The following is an 18,744-nucleotide window of genomic DNA, read 5'->3' as shown; positions in this document are numbered from 1 at the left end:
GTGGTTGAGCTTTCGGAATTTTTTAATATTTTGGGCAACAGCCCTTTATCAGATGTGTCTCTTGCAAATATTCTCTCCTAGGTGTGGCTTGTCTTCTCTAACTAATGAAATCCAGCTTATTAGTTATTTCTTTCAAGGGTCATGCCTTTGGTATTGTCTCTAAAAAGCCATTGCCTTACCCGAGGTCATCTGGATTTTTGTCCACATTATCTTGTAGAAGTTTCATAGTTCTCCAGTTTCCATTTAGGGCTTTGATCTATTTGAGTTAATTTTTGTGAAGGGTGTAAGGTCTGTGTCTAGATTCAGCTTTTTGCCTGTGGTTGTCCAGTTGTTCCAGAACCATTTTTCTGAAAAGACTAGGATTGTCTTTAAAGCAATAAGGATGTGAATTCCATCATTGAAAGCAGATAGATAATTCCAAGGTTGGCTAATTCAGTGATCATTTTTAGCCTGGTAGGACTGCCGTACCCAATACCACAGAATAAGTGGTTTTAGTAACATTATTGTTTCATAGTTCTGGAAGTTGGAAATCCAAGCTGAAGGCACTGGGAGGTTTGGCTTCTCCTGAGGCCTCTCTCCTTGGCTTGCAGATGGCCATTCTTTCAGTGTCCTCAAAGGGCCCTGTGTCTGCGTCTATATCCCTGGTACCTCTCCCTTTTCTTATAAGGACGCTGGTCAGATTGGATTAGGTCCCACCCTTATGACTTCGCTTAACCTTAATTAGCTTCTCAAAGGCCTTATTTCCAAATGCAGTCACACTGGGAATTAGGGCTTCAACCTACAAATTTTTTAAGTAACTTCCTCCTAAGATGCTTTGTCTAGATGAGTTGGTGCTTTGCATATAGCAAACATGTAAAAATTTTCTGCTATTAATATTATTATTAATATTCTGGCTCCACCCAGTTGTTTTTTTCTCTCTTCCTTGAATGAATGGGGAAACAGCCTTGAAGGCCAGATCTGCAGTCTTGAGTTTGCATGACAACCCCTGACAGGTAGTTAAGACCTTGCAAAGTTGAGCAAGGACTGATTTCTGGCAGCATTTTAAATTCTCACGTTGTGCAAAACCAGTCTCTCCACTGAGCAGGTGGCATCAGGTGGGCCCACCTTGCTGGCTCTGCCCACCCCACCCCCCACCAGGCTGCTACTGGACTCTTGGATGTCTATGAGCCTTACGATGAACTTTAATGGCAGGCATCAGTCACATTGCCTTTTTTCATTTTTTTCCCCATTTTCCCCCCTGGGTTACTAGAACTGAGTTGGTTGTTCTTCCTCAACCTCCATACCTGCTTTACTTTGACTTAGTCCTCCAGAAATTCAAGCTCTTTCAAATTAAATACAGTGCCACCATGGGGAAGACTGAGCTCATACAAACAGCAGCGAATTTCTGGTGGAGATGCAGGCTTCCAGAAGAAGGTAATGACAGTAACAGAGTCACGGCTCCTTCATCTAGTGTCTCTAACTTGGCACTGCTATCTTCAACCACAGCTTTTTCTCTGCCCCCCTCCCCACCTCCACTAAACCTGCCTCCACTCTTTAAAGGGGCCTTTCATTACTCAAGCCTTCCTGCTTTATCACCTTCTTTAGGTAATTCCCAGCAATTGGACTCTCTCTAAACCCACATTCTGGAATGGTCAGCCATCTCAGCAGAATTTTACATTCTCTGGCCCAGGCTTTATTATTTCCACTCAGATTCTTAAACCTAAACCACCAGAACTCATTTTTTCCAATCCTGTCCTGGATCTCCACATCCCACTGGGTCGATGTGACAAGTTGGGAAACCAACTTCCCAAGTTATTTGAGACTCCAGAGGAGTGAGGTGGCTGTGGGTCTCACCGTGGCTTCTCACTGTTTCTCTCATGCTCTCCCTCAAGATACTTGTTTAAGGATCTGCTTAATGCTGGTCATGACACCAGGTTCTGGGGATAAAGTAATGACCTAGAAAGACAGGATCCTACCTCTGCCCTCATGAAGCTGCCACAGGAAAGACCAAACTAATCACACAAATCCATGGAAAATTACAATTTAGCATGTTACAAAGAAATGATGGTATAAGAATGGTGTATAATAAGGGGATTTTATGGGCTGGAGGTCCAGGAAACCATTCTGAGGATATAATGGGAAGTTGATATCTGAAGCATTTTTTTTAAGCATTTAAGAGAGGGAAGAACATCCCAGGCAGAGGAAATGGCTTGTCCCAGTGGGAGTATGAGGGGGAGGTGGGTACCATGATACAGTCTGTATTTTGAAAAGATCCTTCTGGCCATAGAAAGCTTATTGGAAGCAGTATTCAGGAGGTACATGTAAACCGCCGGGGAGGCAATGCTGACAATCCAGATCAGAGATAATGGCGGTGTGCTCTAGGCTGGCAGTGGTGGTTGGAGATGTGGACTGAGTTGACAGATCTTCAGTTGGGGAAATAGACTGGCTTCACCTACAGATTTGGGGACAAGGGGCAGGTGGTTGCTCACTGTCCATGTGCCCTTAATATATTCTACCCCATGATGTCCCTCTTTCTTTCCTCTCCTTGGAACCCTAATTTCTCTCCTGCCCTCCCCTCATTGTCTTGTATAAAGCTGGCATCCAGTAGGTTCAATGTCAATAAGAGTTATCTTATATACTGATGATGAGGTCCTGCCAGTGCTCCATGCCCATGACCTTGCAATCAACTTTCTTCCTCCCACTCTCAGAGTTGAAAGTTTTCCTCCTTTCTAAAACTAACCTATTTATCTCCACTCTGTGCCCATCCTTCCCTACATCCCTGGACTTTGCTGCCAGGATCATCATTTCAGTAGTAACCCAAAGGTTCTTAACCTTTTGGGTGTTGTGAACATCTCTGGCAGGTGGTGAAGCCTGTGGACTCTTTGAAAAATGATGTTTTTATCTTTTTTTAAGATTTTATTTTTAAGTAATCTCCCCATCCAACATGGGCCTCACATTTACAATCCCCGAGATCAAGAGTCACATGTTCCACTGACTGAGCCAACCAGATGTTTTTTAATAAATGATGTTTTTAAGTGTAGAGGATAATATCCATATTAGGAAACAATTACATTGAAATAAAGCTATACAATGTATTTTTAAATGTTTATTTATTTTGAGAGAGTGAGAGAGAGAGTGTGAACATGAATGGGGGAGGGGCAGAGAGAGAGGGAGAGAGAGAATCCAAAGCAGACTCTCACTGTCAGCTTGGAGCCTGACTCGGGGCCTGATCTCACAAACCATGAGATCATGACCTGAGCCAAAACAAAGAGTTAGACACCTAACTGACTGAGCTACCCAGAGGCCCTAAGCAATACAATATTTTTAAGTTCTTTATTATAGTAGTATCTGTGTCTCTTAGAAAGCATTAGCAAACAGGATTATTTAAGGGAGGGTGGAATAGCTTCCATGATTTCAGAATAGTAATTAGTATCAATGTATTTCAAGATATCCACAACCCCTTGCAGTGGGGCTGCTGCCTTCCGCTGCAGAGCTGCATTGCTTTCCTAACACTGCGTATGGTCGTGTCTTTACAAAACCCACAGCTTTCCTTCCCGGACTCCTCAGCAGTATGAACTCTGACTCCTCTCTGTGCTCCTGAGCTTCCCTGAACTGCCCGGAGTCCTCCGAGCCCTTTGGCCTGTTCTCCCTTTGTTTTCTCGTCTGGCCCCTCTCCTATCTGTGGTTCCTCTCTCAGGAAGCCCCTCTGTTCTTGGTGTCAGGGTCACCCCATGTTGCTGCTGCCCCCCCCACGTGCCCACCTATGCGGGGGACCCTTCCCCCCCATGGAGCTCAGCAGTGGATGTTTCCCCATCCGCTGAGCAACACCGGGTCCTCTGTGCCTCCGAAAAACCAGCTCCTGCTCACAGCCGTGCTCCTCATTCTACTCCTGCTGCTGTCCTTCCAGACCACCAGGCTAGGAACCCGGAGGCTTCTCTAGAGTCTGCCTCCACCTTCAGCCTCTAGAAGGGACTGGCTGTTTCTTCTTCCCCTGTGGCTTCACTCCCTGTCCATTTCCTCTGCTCCCACCTTGGCCAGCCCCACGTTCCCTCCCTGTGGGATGCCGTTCCTCTTTCCCACGCCACCGCTCCCGGGCCATCTTCCATACCGTTTCCCGCAGAAGCCTGCCGCAGGGCTGCTTTCATCAGTGTCCCCGCCCCACTCCTACCTCTTAAAGAATAGTCACAATGCTAATTTATGAAGTAATAAGTTTTCCATGTGTGTCTAGAATAACCCAAGAACCTTGTTTCTTCCTGTGGGAGCAGTTCTTCTCAGGGAAACAATCCCAGCCCGCCAAGACCCCTGGGGCACAGAGGCTATGAGAGTCTGGTTCTCGTGGATCCATGGCCATCTCTCCGTAGAGACTGGTGCTGGCCATGTTCTCAGGCAGTGGCTGCAGAGACCACCGGCCACTTCTGCCTGAACTTCCAGTGGCCTTGGCTGGAATTCGCTGAGGCCAGCCCACCTGGGCTGCAGCGACGAACCATCTGGAAGGACTTTAATTAAACTCTGTGCTCGGCTCCTGATGTCAGCCTGTTTGGCTGACTGCATACTATACCCAGCCCTGCTCACGCTCCCAGTGGGGCTTCATGGAAGAAAAGACTGATCAGCTCTACAAATGCAGAGGATGGATGAGAAAAGGATGGGGGAGGGGGTCAGTTTGCCTGCTGAGATGGCCAACGGAGCCTTTTCATCCCACCAGCGGTGGGCTTCCGGTTCCGGCAGGTGCATCCTTACAGCCTGCGGGGCTCAGGGCTAGGCGCCCCAAGGCTCAATCAGAGATGTGCTCTTTTGCCTCCACCTGGGAACAAGTGTTTTGCACTCACCTATGTCATTCTGGGCCAGATAATGGCCTGTCTGTCTAATTTATTTCTTATATACAAGGAGAAGAGGAGGACCAAACAAGCAGCAGAAAAGCAGAGCAGAAGTCCATTTGTTTCCATGTCATCTGATGTTCTTGACAATGACAAAATATACCCTATATGGGCCTCTCTGCTATGTGTTTGCTAAAGAGTATGGACCCATCTGGTGTTGAAGCTCTTGCCACTGTTTACTCCAGGCCACCGTCCTGTCTCCCATAAGATCTCAGTTTTGGAGGTAGAAATAGGGATTCTGGAAGGCACATGCTGAGGTATTATGGAGCACCCCCTCTCCCAACCCCTTCCTGCCCCAGACAGAGGAATGGACAGTTCAGGCCATGTAATAAGTTAGATGTAGCTTCAGTGCTTACCTTATTGCCTTTGAACTAACAAGTAGCACTTAAGGTAATTGGGGCCACACAAATTAGAATGCTTTTAACAGAAACACCATGTTGACATGGAAGGGATTGAAAAACACTCTTGTGGGAATAAGAGAGAGATGGATTAAAGCAGAAACAACTCATTCATCTTCATCAGTGGTCATAAAATTTTCCAAACAACTTATTATTTGATTTATTGTGTCCACCATGTTTTAAAGGTTCTTTGTGGCTCTTCATAAAGAACAGGCCAAAATCAAATTCAAATGAAGGGTACATTCCACTTACCCTGAAAGCTCTTTTGCAGCTGTGCGGAGGTACAAATTAACAGGAGTGGGAACTGAACGTGTATACTGAGAGCCATGCGCTGCTGGCACGGGCAGCCCCGGCACCTTGGACCAACTCATGTGACGAATCGGGTTTGTCCTTCCTGTTCTGTGTTCAGGGGAGTGCAGCAGCGGGCTCTGTGACGAAGCCGCGTGCATCAATGGCGGCACCTGCGCAGCAGTCAAAGCCGACTCCTACATTTGCCTTTGTCCCCTTGGCTTTAAAGGTCGACATTGTGAAGACGGTGAGAAAGAAGCAAGTTGACTGCACTTTGTGCTGTTTAATTCATGTTCATTTTTCATCATTGTGCTCTTTGCAAAGTTCCACAAATATTTATGGACTTAAAATTTATACATTGTTGGGGGAGATGGGAGAATCTTTTTTTAATCAAATTGGGGTATCTCTGAGTTTCAGAGTGTCAAAGCAACCAAAGATATGTTCATTTTAAGATGCCTCTGGGCCAGACTTTGGTGGGTTCCTTTTGGCCCTCAGATAACTTAGAAAAGCCTATATGTGTGTCTGGTCTGTATCAGACTGGATTCAGACCATTTGCAGCTCATGCCTCTCAGAATATCTGACAAGTTCAGAGAAAATGTTGGGAAGATATATGCAGAATCGCTAACAATGGGATGACACAAAAATAATCTGGCTTGTTTTTCTTGGTATTGTTCTAGTGAATGCTACCTCTCAATACTAAACCTGTCTCAGTACACATCTACACCAACATGGGTATATACACATGTAAACACATGTGCATATGCAAATACACATAAAATAATGGGAAATTTTAAAGATTTTAGCAAGTCATGAAGAGTTGGACATTTTTTTTTTTGAGAGACAGAGAGAGAGTGTATGTATGTGACTGTGGGAGGAGCAGAGGAAGAGAGAGAAAGAATCCCAAGCAGGTTCCATGCCCAGCACTGAGCCTGACATGAGGCTTGATCTCACCACAGTGAGATCATGACCTGAGCCAAAATCAAGAGTCAGATGCTTAACCAGTGAGCCACCCAGGTGCCCTGGGTTGAACATGTTTTAACTTTTCTACCATTGATTCAAATTTGGACCTAAGTCACCATCCCATGGGGGATTTTTTTTTTTTTAGCACTATATAATCTCAAATCTCGTATCACCTAGAAGAGGGCATCTGAGTTCTTGTAAGCCAAAGCTGTTACAGATCATCTCATATTTTGCAGCCTAACATACTAAAGATTGATCCTTGCTCACATCACATATCACTGCAGATCAGTGAGGGGCTTGTGGGGGGGGGGTGGCCTCTATGCCATGCAGTCATTCAGGGACACAGGCCCCTGCCTTCTAGTGGCTCTGCCAGGCCCTTAGAATCCTCCTCTGCTTCCTACATTCAGCTAGCAGGTGAGGGACAAGCGTGCACATGGAAGATGGTAGGAAGTTTTAGGGGTCAGATCTGGAGTGCCATTTAATACTCCCACCCACAATCCACTGACCAGAATTCAGTTACACTACCCAGTTAACTCAGGGAAGCTGGGAAATGTAGTTCAGCTCTGTACCCAGGAGGAAGGGAACATGGCTGGTTCTGCCACAGAAGGATTTCTAACAACACACTTCTTTCTTCAGCTTTCATCCTGACCATCCCTCAATTCAGAGAGTCCCTGAGATCCTATGCTGCAACACCCTGGCCTCTGGAGCCCCAGCATTACCTTTCCTTCATGGAGTTTGAGATCACATTTCGGCCAGACTCAGGTGACGGTGTCCTCCTCTACAGCTATGACACAGAGAGCAAAGACTTTTTGTCCATCAACATGGCAGGGGGCCACGTGGAGTTCCGCTTTGACTGTGGCTCTGGAACTGGTGTTCTCAGGTAAGAGCTGAGACCTTTAGGGGCCCCCTTTTCCCCAAAAAACTAAAGAGCAGTCACTTTGGAAAAAGATGGCTTTGTCCTAATAGCTTGCACTATTCCTGTCGTCCCTCCATGGCTCTCTTTTCTGAAACGTGTCCTGATATGACATTCTTCCTTATGGATCATTCTTATAACTGGCAAGTTTTCCTTTTCTCAAGTAACTGCCCAGCAGGTAGCGATTCTCTGCTTCAACCCCTGGTGGATGGGCTGCCTTCATCTTGCACAAGGCCATCAAGAAAAACTTGATAAATTGTAATTAATCAACTTATGCTCCAAGCATCATTTTGTGGGCACTCCGCAAATAGAGGATGACTGGGAAAGAAGTACTAACAGAAGTTGAATGGACAGAAATGTCCTTGGTGACCTCACTTTAATTTTTTACTGTCCTCCTGCACTGTTTCTTTGATGGTGACTAGATGTCTAGCACATCTCTTACCATTCTCCATATAAACAGTCTGACAGTGAATCTGCAAATCAGAGAGACTCATCCCTGACCAATCTGTTCAAGAAGGCTGTGCGATGAGTAGTTTCAATAGCATGACAGCGAACAAGTGCCTCTGATGTACTTGCTGGTATCTGCAGAAGTGGCCCTGGGTCATCAAACCTTTCCTCCTAGCTTGTACTATTCATTTACTTAGCAGATCACTTGTTCCCGTACAGCGTGTCTCTATTTTTACGATACCCTCGAATCCTGACAATGGTGGGTGCAGATGTTTCTTTTACTTGTTTATGTCTCCCTCTTCTCACTGTGATCCTTCCATGGTAGTTTTTACCCCCATGCCAGAGGCCTGCTAATCTAATGCAGACGTGCTCCTTGTTCTTATAGTCAGTGAATTCTCTTTTGAAACTCACTAAGATGTTTCCTTCAATGGTGCCCTGCAGCAGGAGATCTGAAGGTGGTGGTTGTTTTAAAGGAAATTTCGGGCTGCATTCAATCGTAATTTATACTGCTAGACTGTTATTTTTAGGAAGACGGTGGGAGAGTTGTTACAGCCATACACCGCCCTTAACTGCTGATCATTTTTCATGGCCAATGGGAAATGCTGGCTGCATTAGGTGTCAACAACTCTTAAAAAGGACAGTTCATTTGTGTCCTATGGCTGAATTCCTGCACGTCAGTGACACCTCCTGCCTTGGGCCATGGATAAACATTTTTGTGCCTCTGGTTATGCAAAAACATCCTACATCTTAAGACAACTTTGGTGGGTGTTTAATTGATTCAATTTACATATGATTATGCAAAACAGCCTAAGCAATTCACATAAAATTATTTGTCAAGTAGAGAAGGGAAGACACCTTGAATATCACCTTGTACTGTCAAGTGGCTTCCCCCCCCCCCGCCCCCCCATAAGGAATGACCAGAAAGGGGGAGGGGGAGGGTGGGGGCTCCTCAGCCCTCCAATTAGACAGATCGGCCCCCACAGCCCTCCTCCGTGGTGGCAGCTCCAGCTCTGGGGTCACAGACACATAGGACCTTAGTGTCCAGCATTTCTCTCTTTCATCCTTCTGTGCCTATTTTAGACAAGAGGTGTTATTAATTTTTTTAATGTAAGATATTGTTTCCCTGCCTGTCAGAAAAGTGCCTGGAAAAAGAATTCAGAGTATCAGGTGTAACGAAAAGGAGGCAAGGGCTCAGAGTGTCCCAGGGGCCGACCACCCCTGTCCTGTCCCCTCTCCAGGGTAACCTGACAACAGTGATTATTGTTGGTGTTTCAGGGGCCCTGTTGCAAGATGTTTATTCTGAAAACTATTTCCAAGACTTCCTGCTTGATTAAGAAAATTCAGTAAAAGCCAGAACCACAGGAAGTTGTGGAATTGGCCAAATCATTTTAACTTTAGGAAAAGGATAAGGTGGTCAAATTCATTATCAACTTGATTCAAAAATCGAGGCAATTGGAATGAGCTCGTGAAGGCTGTGATCGATACCACTGTGCCGGGGAAGGCAGGGTATTGACAGGGAATGACCTCCGCAGGACAAGAACACGACTCGGTGCTGTTACTTATTATGGAGATGGGGCTGCTTAAAGAGAGCCTCTGGGTTCTTTATTGCATATTGATTTAGCCAAGGTGATTAAATTCTAATTGCTAAGGACAAATCACAAAAGCATTTGCCAGAGCAAAAAATCAACTGAGGGGGTGGAGACCTTTCAATAATTGTGTCCATTGGTATTCCCGACAGTTTTCTGGTGATGATCCAGGACCAAAAAATAATTGGGAGGTTCAGTGAAGGCCAGGAACTAGACATCGTTACAAATACAAATGCAATAATTATACTCTTCGTGCATACCTCATTATCCAAAGTGATGTCCAAAATCCTTACCGAAATCATTTGAACTTCAAGCACTTTCATGTTGAATTAATTGAATTTTTACTTTGACTCCTTTTCACAATATCAGGCAACATGGGCTCTCCCCGCCCCCACACCCCGCCAGCATTTTGTTATGAGAACTTTTTAAACATGTAGAAAAGTTGAAAGAATTATACAGTTAACATCTTTATACCTCCCATCTGTCATCAATAATTAATATTTTGTTGTATTTGCTTTATCACATGTCTAACTACCCTTATGTCCATCCATCCATCCATCCATCCATCCTAATTTTTTATGCATTTCAAAGGATGCTGTAGCCAGCAGTACGCCACAGAATCTGTGTTTTACACTACAGTCCAGGTAACTTTCTCTTCTTCAAAGCTTGTGTGCAACTATGGTCACATTTCACCCTCCTGTCATCTCTCCTCCAGAACACCAGACTCATCTTACCTACATTTCAGGCTTGTAAGGAAGAAAATAAAATGATAATTGCAATGCTCCTACCATAAAGCAGTCCAATAAATGGACCGGGCGCTGCTGTGTTTACTCAGCAGGAGTGATTGTTTTCTGGTGATGGAATGAACGAGGTAGCTAAGGCGTCAGGGCAGCTCGAGGAACAGGACCCGCAGCATCACTAATGCTAACCCACGCTCAGCTTCCTTCCTTCAACAGGAGCGAAGACCCCCTCACCCTGGGCCACTGGCACGAGCTGCACGTATCACGCACAGCAAAGAACGGTATCTTACGAGTGGATAAGCAGAAGGTAGTGGAGGCAATGGCAGAGGTAAGAGGGACACATGTCAGTGTGAACCGGGTTACTGTCGTCTTCCTGTCCTGGAGAGAAAAGCAGCAGTGTAATGGTTAAGTACATGGACTCCTGGGCCAGGTTGCCTGGCTTCAAACCCAGGCTCCCCACTGAGCAAGTTACTTAACCTTTCTGTTCCTCAGCTGCAAATGGGGTAGGTAATACTAGCAGCAGTCTCACGGGCCGTTGCAAGGATTAGGTGAACGAATACAAGAACATCATTTAAGAAATCAGCGGCCACCCCCACCCCTACCGCCAATCCCTGCCTTTGTTTGAGTCACTGTATAATGTAGTAAGTCAGGACACACACTTGGAGGTCAGGCCAGTGTTGTGGGGGCCGTACATCTGACAAGAACACAGCTCTGATGCCAGGCTCCTGGATTCTAGATCTATCTCCATTACTTATCAGGAGTATGAACTCAGATGGGTCACTTGACCTTCATGTTTGTGTTTTCTCATCTATAAAGTGAGGATAATGGCAAACCTAATAGTGCCTACTTCATAGAGTTGTGCCAATTAGAATAACTCAATATGTAAAACACCACAGTACCTGGCATATGGTAAACACTGTATAGCTTTACTTATTCCTATTTGTTCATAGAGTGCTTCCTGACCTCAAGAGAATGGAATTTCTATCAAATTTATATGATTTTATTTCCAAGGTCATGTCCACAGAAAATAACATTAAAATATTTTTTAATGTTTATTTATTTTTGAGAGAGACAGAGACAGAGCATGAGCAGGAGAGGGGCAGAGAGAGAGAGAGAGAGACACAGAACCAGAAGCAGGCTCCGGACTCTGAACCATCAGCACAGAGCCCGACGTGGAGCCCGAACTCACGAACCATGAGATCGTGACCTGAGCCAAAGTCGGATGCTTAGCCGACTGAGCCACCCAGACAACCCAAGAAAATGACCATTTTAAGAAAAGAAAGGAAAGATTTGTATCAAATTATAACCTACTAGAATTCATTACACAGAAAAAATTTAGTCCCCTAAAACAGAGGGGACTTTAGCTTTTCCACTATTTTAATTCCCAACAGTCGTCATTCTGTGCATCGCCAGATTGAAAGAGGGTGTTAATGAATGTGGGTATTCTGATAAGAAAGTGGATTGGTAGAAAAAAGAAAAGAAATAAAAAGAGACTTTTGGTGAAGACAGAGGTAGTTGGTTGAAGAAGAGAGTAGAAGGAAGAACACATGTGTCCCGAGCCTCCTCGGGATGAGAAGAATCCCCAACTGGGTTCTGCTTCAAGAGGTGAGCACCCTTCAAACCAACAAAATTCTCTACATGTATTTGTGAAAAGAAGGAAGGAGAGAGAGAGGGAAGGAAGGAAAATATGAAGGCAGGAAGGAAGGCAAGAAGGCGGAAAGGAAGGAAAATAGATTAAGGGAAATGGATTTTAAAGGCAGAACAGGAGTCACTCCTGGTCTGATCCAGAAAATTCTAATGGCTGACTTTAGTTCAAGATCGAATTAGTAGCTCACAACTATAGACTTGACTATATGTTGACTTAATATACATTAAAAAAAGCATTGTATCTCTATAGGCATGTTAGAAACATTTGTAAAACAGGAGCGAAAGTTCAGAATGGATATTTGTAGATGGTAGGGTTAAGGCCTTTGATCACAAATAAGAAACTTTCAGGACACAGTATTTACTCTTGGGATCCTCCAGTGAAGAGATAACACAAAGTAAAAACCACACCTCAGAGCTTCCATTGCTATGATATCAGAGAACAAGAATTCAATCAATACGGTAGAAGCGGTGCTTCCCCATTGGCTTTTTGAATGGACCATTCCATTGAATGGGCTGGAGTCCTGCCCACCTGGAAAGCAATTTAAACATGTGGGTACAGGTGTAGCTGGTCTGTGTGTGTGAGAGGGTGTTTTGTTTTGGGTTTTTGAGTCAGCTCTGAGACCGGAGTGGGAAGGCCCCATGCTTGATCTCAGTGAGTTGAGCCTTAATCACATCTTCCCCCAGCAGGGGATTCTGCTTTCCACCCAGGCATGGGTGACTCTTTTGGCTAGAGAGCAATGGTATTACAAGGAGTGGCCTCAGAGCTTAGACACGGGTGGGATGAGAGAACACCTCTGGGGACTAACCCAGGACCTAGGCCCTCAGTGTCCACATGAAAGCCAAACCCTGAGTTGCTCAGCTGAGAAATACTAACAGCCAAGGGTTGAGTCTATGCCAGACTTAAGGATGGGATGTGCCTCTGAGGGTTCCAGAAAACCCTAGCCAGTGGCTTTGCTCAGGTTTTCCAACCACTTCCAGCTAGACAGAAGTGGCAGATCTAGACCAGGCCTCCTTTTGGTGGGGTCTGTTTGCTTTTCTCCTGCGGTTCCCTGTGGGTGCGGCAGCTGCAGCCCTGCCTCTTGTCAACAGGAGGGGGGGAGGGGGGAAGGGTGTGGGAGAGGGTTTTGGTGAGCAACCAAAAGGAACCAGCTCTGGCCCCATGAAACCAGGTCCTGTTCACTCAATACAACTGTAACTCAAAAAGGTTTTTCAAAACAGCCTGTTTCTCTGAAATCCCTCTGACCCTGCAACCTCGCTCCTTTCTACTTACTATCTTATATTAACTTTTAGAGAAGAGCTAAGACAGTGCTGGGGGCCTGGGGGCGTGTGGTGACAGCTCCCTCGGGGATCAGCATTCCATCCAGCCACTAGAATTCCTGAAAGTCCTCCTGCTTCTTTAATGAACACCGCCTCCCCCCCACCCCTGCCTAGTTAAATAAGAACACTGGAAGCTGCCCGAAGGTTACAGATGGAGGGCAACCTGTCTATATTCCACTCTAGACCTCCATGCGATTACCTGGCCGGACCTGGCCACTGTGAGCGCCTCCTGAGATCCTGCACCTTCCTCTCTGTTCTCGGTCTCTCCTCTATTCTGACCTGACCCCGAGTGCATTCTTCTCCCTCTGGCCAGTGATCTGCTTAAAACACAGACATAACTATTTTCTTTCTGCTTAAAACTCAATGCAAATGTCTATACATTCAGTATCTGGCCCCTCCTTGTCTCTGCCCTTATACCTATTATGTTCCCCTCAAGCCCTGACTTTGGCCAATTTCTACAATTCTGACTCTTCCTTGGCCACCTCCCCAACTATCTGTGTCTAGGGTAGGATACAGGCACCTCCACCTCCCCACCTCAAGTGCATCCAGGGTCCCCTGAGTAGTCCTTGCTGAGCTAATCCCACCTGCTCATTTACATGTCTGGATTCTGCCTCTGGAGGGAAGAAACCAGGTCTTCCTTCCTTCCTGTTGTTTGTCCAGCATTCAGTGCCTGGGACGCAGTAAATGCCCAGTAATATTCGTTAAATTAATGACTAAATGCTGCCACTATTTATATTTCTTTTTACTATAAATCAAAGGAAATGATGATTTATGTTAGAGTATTCATCAAAGAGATCTCAAATTTCAATTTATCTCTATTTGTTGTCTTAGGACATTTTAACATTTTGCTTACAGCTCATGCCTGAAGGAGTTTAGTTAATAATATGACACATACCTTGTTGTCTAGCCCACCTGTTAGAGTTTAAGCTGTTGAAATGGCTGGTAACAGGTCAAGGCTTTGGGGGTTGACCTGGGTAGTTTTCTGAGAATTCGGAAAACAGAAGAATTCCTCTACCCTTTGTAGTTGATAGCAAGGAAGGCCTCCCACCCACCATGCCTTCCTTTCCTCTTGGCCTAACGCGGTTTTATCTTTACCACTGCCTAGTATAACAATAGCTTTTAATCATCCAACTCTGGGCAAAGTGCTACATCAGTGGAATCTCCGCCTCCAAGAGAGGCTAGGCTGGTCCAAAGCAGGTCACAAACAGCTCCAAAAGGTCCACAGCTACAATAATGGCTTATTTCTCACTTCTATTACACGTCCATCAACGGGCAGTAGCAACTTGCATCTGACACCCAGGCTGCAGGGACAGGGAGAGATGGAGAGGGCACTGTGAGGCACCTTCTGGCTCTGAACGGCTCTGCCCAGAAGAGCTTCATTTCCCTTCTGTTCAGGTTTTATTGACTGAAGCAGGTTACCTGGCCCCACTGAAGGTCAGCAGGTTGAAGGGAATCTTCCTGCAGGGCGAAGGGGTCCTTCTGGAGAAGCGCTGAATACTGGTGGACAGTAATGCCATCCACCACATTCACCACGACACATCTGTGAGGTAGATATTATGGCCCCCCATTTACAGGTGATGAAAATGAGGCTCAGAGAGGTTAATTCATTTCCAAACATAAAAACAGGAGGTAAGGTAACAATGCAAAACAATGGGAAAGTGCAACCAACTTGTCGTGGTGGGTCCTAAGGGTATTGCTACCGCTTGGTAGTCTTTACTACCTCTTCTGAAGCTAGACCGTGTTTTGTGTTTAATCTGTTGGCAGGGAGGTTTTACACAGATTAAGTGCAACACAGACATCTTTATTGGCGGAGTCCCCAATTACGATGATGTGAAGAAGAACTCGGGCATCCTCAAGCCCTTTAGTGGGAGCATCCAGAAGGTACAGGCTTCCCTTTTGCATGTTTATTGTGTGACCTTGACTACAGCCGGTGGAATTGAGAACTGTGATCAGCAGAATCTGCTGCATCCAAAAAAGAAGCTTGGAGGAAGTTTTAACATTTTAAGGTTTTCTTTTTTAATGCTAACAGCATAGCTTTCCAACCCCATTTTCTTATAACGTCTGCTCCTGGGCCTACATCCAGCAGACATTCCACGAAAGCAACTCAATGAAGATGAATCTTTATAATAAGTCCGCCGAAGGTTCCAGGCATTGCTGGGGGAGGCAACGGGCCTCAGGTGGCTGCAGTTGCTTCTACCAAAGAGAAAGAGGCGAATAGAGTCTCAGAGCAACGCTTGGCTCTGTGCTTCTCTGAGGTTCCTTTGAAGTCTGCTCAAGTCAAGAGCCAACCCTCATTCCCACCTCTGCCCCCATTCCTACCCCTGCAATTCAGCAGGTGTTGTTCATCAGTCATGTAAAACAGAGATAAAGGAGTCCTTCCATAGAAGGTTCAGGAAAAAAAAAAAAGCTAGTAAAAGAGACAGGACATTGACCCCACACATATTTGTCTGTTAGTCCTTCTCTTGGGGCTGCCCATGACCTCTCCAGTTTCGATAATATGTTTTGTCTGTAAGAGAAATGTAGGCTGCCTCACCAAACCAGATTTCCAGGACCATCAAACATTGGGGAAAAAAAGCATTTGAAGAAAAGCATATTTGATTCCTGGGTATTAGCTTCCTCCTGTTTTCCTTTAGCAACCAGGGTGGGGTGTGGGCCATTGATCCTTTCTAGACATGGAGCAAGAAGCTAAAATGAAGGCAGGACAGTGAAAGAAAGCCCTATCATGATTTGCACATCTGGGCACTAAGAAGGGCCACTTGGGGCTGTGGGGCTGCGTCCTCCACCTCTTATATCCCAGTGTGGAGCACAGACAAGGGGTCCAGTCAATATTTGCCTACTCTCCCTTTGTTACTAAACTGTGACGTCAGCGACACCTCAGCTCAGCCCTTTGTCCCCCACCAGTGGGGTTGGCCATGTTTAATGTCTTTGAAATTCTTACTTAGAAAGCAATCTGAGATGCTATGAGGCCTCATCCCCCTCCAGACCCTTGTCAGGCTTTGCCCCTGCCCCCCATGGCACACACAACCCTTCCCTCCCCACTTCCCGGAAAGGCCACTGCCCCTCCCAGTGGCTGAGTCACTGGCTGTGCCATGTCCTGTAATGGACAGTAGCATCTTGGCTTGTCTCAAGAACGTATGACTGAGTTTCCACAGTCTTTCCCTTGAAGCATAGAAACAGGAATATTGTAGAAGGATTTTGGCTACTCTCTTGCAGCTTGTAAGAGTCAAGGCTGGGAAAAAGTGTTCTCCTAACTCTCCTGATACCCTCCAAAGACTAGACAGGCCTGGGGAATTATAGATTAGTGGCAGAAAGCACCATGGCTACCCTCTTAGGACCCCCTGGAGGGTGGGGGGTCTTTCAGAGAGGTGTTCTGTCTCCAGGTTCTGCAAAGCCTGCCTGACACCAAAACACCAGCACTCTCCCAGTTGAGGGCTGAAAACGTTGGGTCCATTTATTGGGGGCTGGGAAACTCACTAAGCTCTCCCTATAATTCATCATTTTCATTAGAACCCCACTGCAGGGAGGAAGGAGTGATGGCAAAGTGGCTGTCTTGTCCCAGTGAAGCTGTACAACAGTGCTAAGAAGGTGATCTCTGAGTTTCACTTTTTTATTTTAATAGTGGGCAAGGGGATATGGAGAAGGGAATTCAAGAGTGTCAGGGAGAGAAGATGGCAGGAGGGGATGGGACAATCTGGGAGACCCCACTGATGGAGCCGCAGACGACACGAGACCATTAGCCAGAAGAACACAGCAGTGCGGGGAGAAGGTTCCCTCAAGACCCACTGCCACCAGAAGGCGTCAGTCCCCCTCTGATTCCTGCCTGCATGACACTTTGTTCTGTATTCTTCCCTACTTGGCTTTATCACAGCACCTCTCCACCATGGCTCCATTTTAGAATCACCTGGAAAGCTTTTAAAAGTTACTGCTGACTGGATCTCGCCCTGGGAGACTCTGATTCCACTGATCTGGGTGAGACCTGTATTTCTTAAAGTTCCCCAGGCGATTCTAACAGGCAGCCAGAGAGAGCACCCTAATTTTGTATTTATTGGGACTTCTTTACGACCTCCTGGAATCTTCCAGGACCAGAGATGCTTTACTCTCTGCAGATTCTCCCAAGGGCCACAGAGCATCACTTCAGTTCCTGCATCACTTACCAGGAGATAAAAAACAAGAACTGGACATGGTCTCTTTTATGAGAGCTCCCTCACCACATGTGGTTGAAGTTAATGTGCTGAGGGCAGCTTTAGCTGAGTGCAGAGATGTTTTCTGTCTTTACCTTTTCTCCCGAAGATCATCCTGAATGACCGAACCATCCACGTGAAGCATGACTTTACGCAGGGCGTGAACGTGGAGAACACAGCCCACCCCTGCGTGGGGGCCCCCTGCGCGCACGGGGGCAGTTGCCGGCCCAGGAAAGACAGCTATGAGTGCGACTGTCCCCTGGGCTTCGAGGGGATCCACTGCCAGAAAGGTACATGGGGGGCGAGGGGGGGGGCCCAGCACTGCATGGAGGGGGGGCGGGCAGAGGGCTCCGACTTTCCCAGGAGGATCTGGCAACCCCAGGATGGCCATGCCCATGGTTTTTGTCGATGATTTCAGTAACGTATTTGATAGCATATGAGATGGTTAATTGTTCTATTAAACAAGAATTAAAATGCTGATTTTAAATGCCTGTGTAACAGTAGGTAAATTGTTTCTTCCCTGAGAATCCCCTCAGGGTCTAGCAACCAAAAGATTATGTCACAGTGTAGGGGGGTTTCCAGGACCCCTCCCCTCCCGAGCCACGCCAGAGCCTATCCTGATAGGTGAAGGCTTTTTAGGCTGGTAACTATTTTGACCCCTACCTGTGAATGCTCTAAAGCCTTCTCCATTTGGCTGAGAAATCACGCCAAATACAGAAAAATATAAATTCTAAATCACTTGTTCCAAACTAAAGTACAAATAACCTCTAAAGTGCTGTTTTTCATGCTATTTCCTTGGGGCCTCTGTTTCCTCATCTGTAAAATGGGAATAGCCATACAACAGTGTCTAACACAGGGGATTGTAATGTAGACTAAAGGAGGTGACGCACATTGCTGAGATGAACGCCTGGGCTGAGATTGTCACATCTGCCCTAGGGAGGCAGGGGCCAGGGACCTGGTGTCTGGAAGTTGGGCCACATGGATCTTCTTGTTTCCAACATCAGTGTGGCCTCACCTTCTGGGAACTAATGAAAAAAGGTAGACAGGCTGCAGGAACTAAGGCATGGAGCAGTCTAAGTGAAGGGATGTGCTCTTCCTCTTTCTATTTGTTTCCAGGTTCCTGATCTTTATCAGAATTACGGTGTAGGGGAAGACTGTAAGTTACAGGTAGATATTGCCGTATATGAAATGGTGGGAGTTGTTTTGCAACAGTCTTGGGAAATATGAATGCTAATTTTCTGGCCGGACGCCCAAGTAGTATTATATTTAAATGAATTCTGAAAACTGCATGGCAAATTATATGAAATATATTTATTAACATAGCTCACCCTAGTGATGAACCTCCAAGGAAAAGTAATTGATCCATTTCTGAAAGATACTGATTATAATTCTAACAAGCAAATCGTTGTGTAGC

At 45.9% G+C, this 18,744-nt stretch overlaps 1 protein-coding gene across 2 annotated transcripts in view; it reads left to right on the top strand.

Moving 5' to 3' along the window:
- The window catches only part of EGFLAM (EGF like, fibronectin type III and laminin G domains), a 53,231-nt gene that overhangs the window by 10,361 nt on the left and 24,126 nt on the right, over positions 1–18,744 (top strand). Inside the window, exons 7-11 of one of the 2 annotated variants that reach the window (XM_029941502.1) lie at positions 5,661–5,786; positions 7,136–7,379; positions 10,402–10,513; positions 14,914–15,030; positions 17,440–17,620. In XM_029941502.1, the coding sequence (XP_029797362.1) occupies positions 5,661–5,786; positions 7,136–7,379; positions 10,402–10,513; positions 14,914–15,030; positions 17,440–17,620 (780 nt within the window). Of the gene's footprint in view, positions 1–5,660; positions 5,787–7,135; positions 7,380–10,401; positions 10,514–14,913; positions 15,031–17,439; positions 17,621–18,473; positions 18,498–18,744 lie in introns of those variants that run through there. The other variant, XM_029941504.1, reaches the window with a different exon arrangement.

The sequence above is a fragment of the Suricata suricatta genome, chromosome 6 (assembly GCF_006229205.1).
Source record: "Suricata suricatta isolate VVHF042 chromosome 6, meerkat_22Aug2017_6uvM2_HiC, whole genome shotgun sequence".
Taxonomy (NCBI): Eukaryota; Metazoa; Chordata; class Mammalia; order Carnivora; family Herpestidae; genus Suricata; species Suricata suricatta.
Note: the sequence above shows the minus strand (reverse complement) of the source record. Positions and strands in the feature narration are given on the sequence as shown.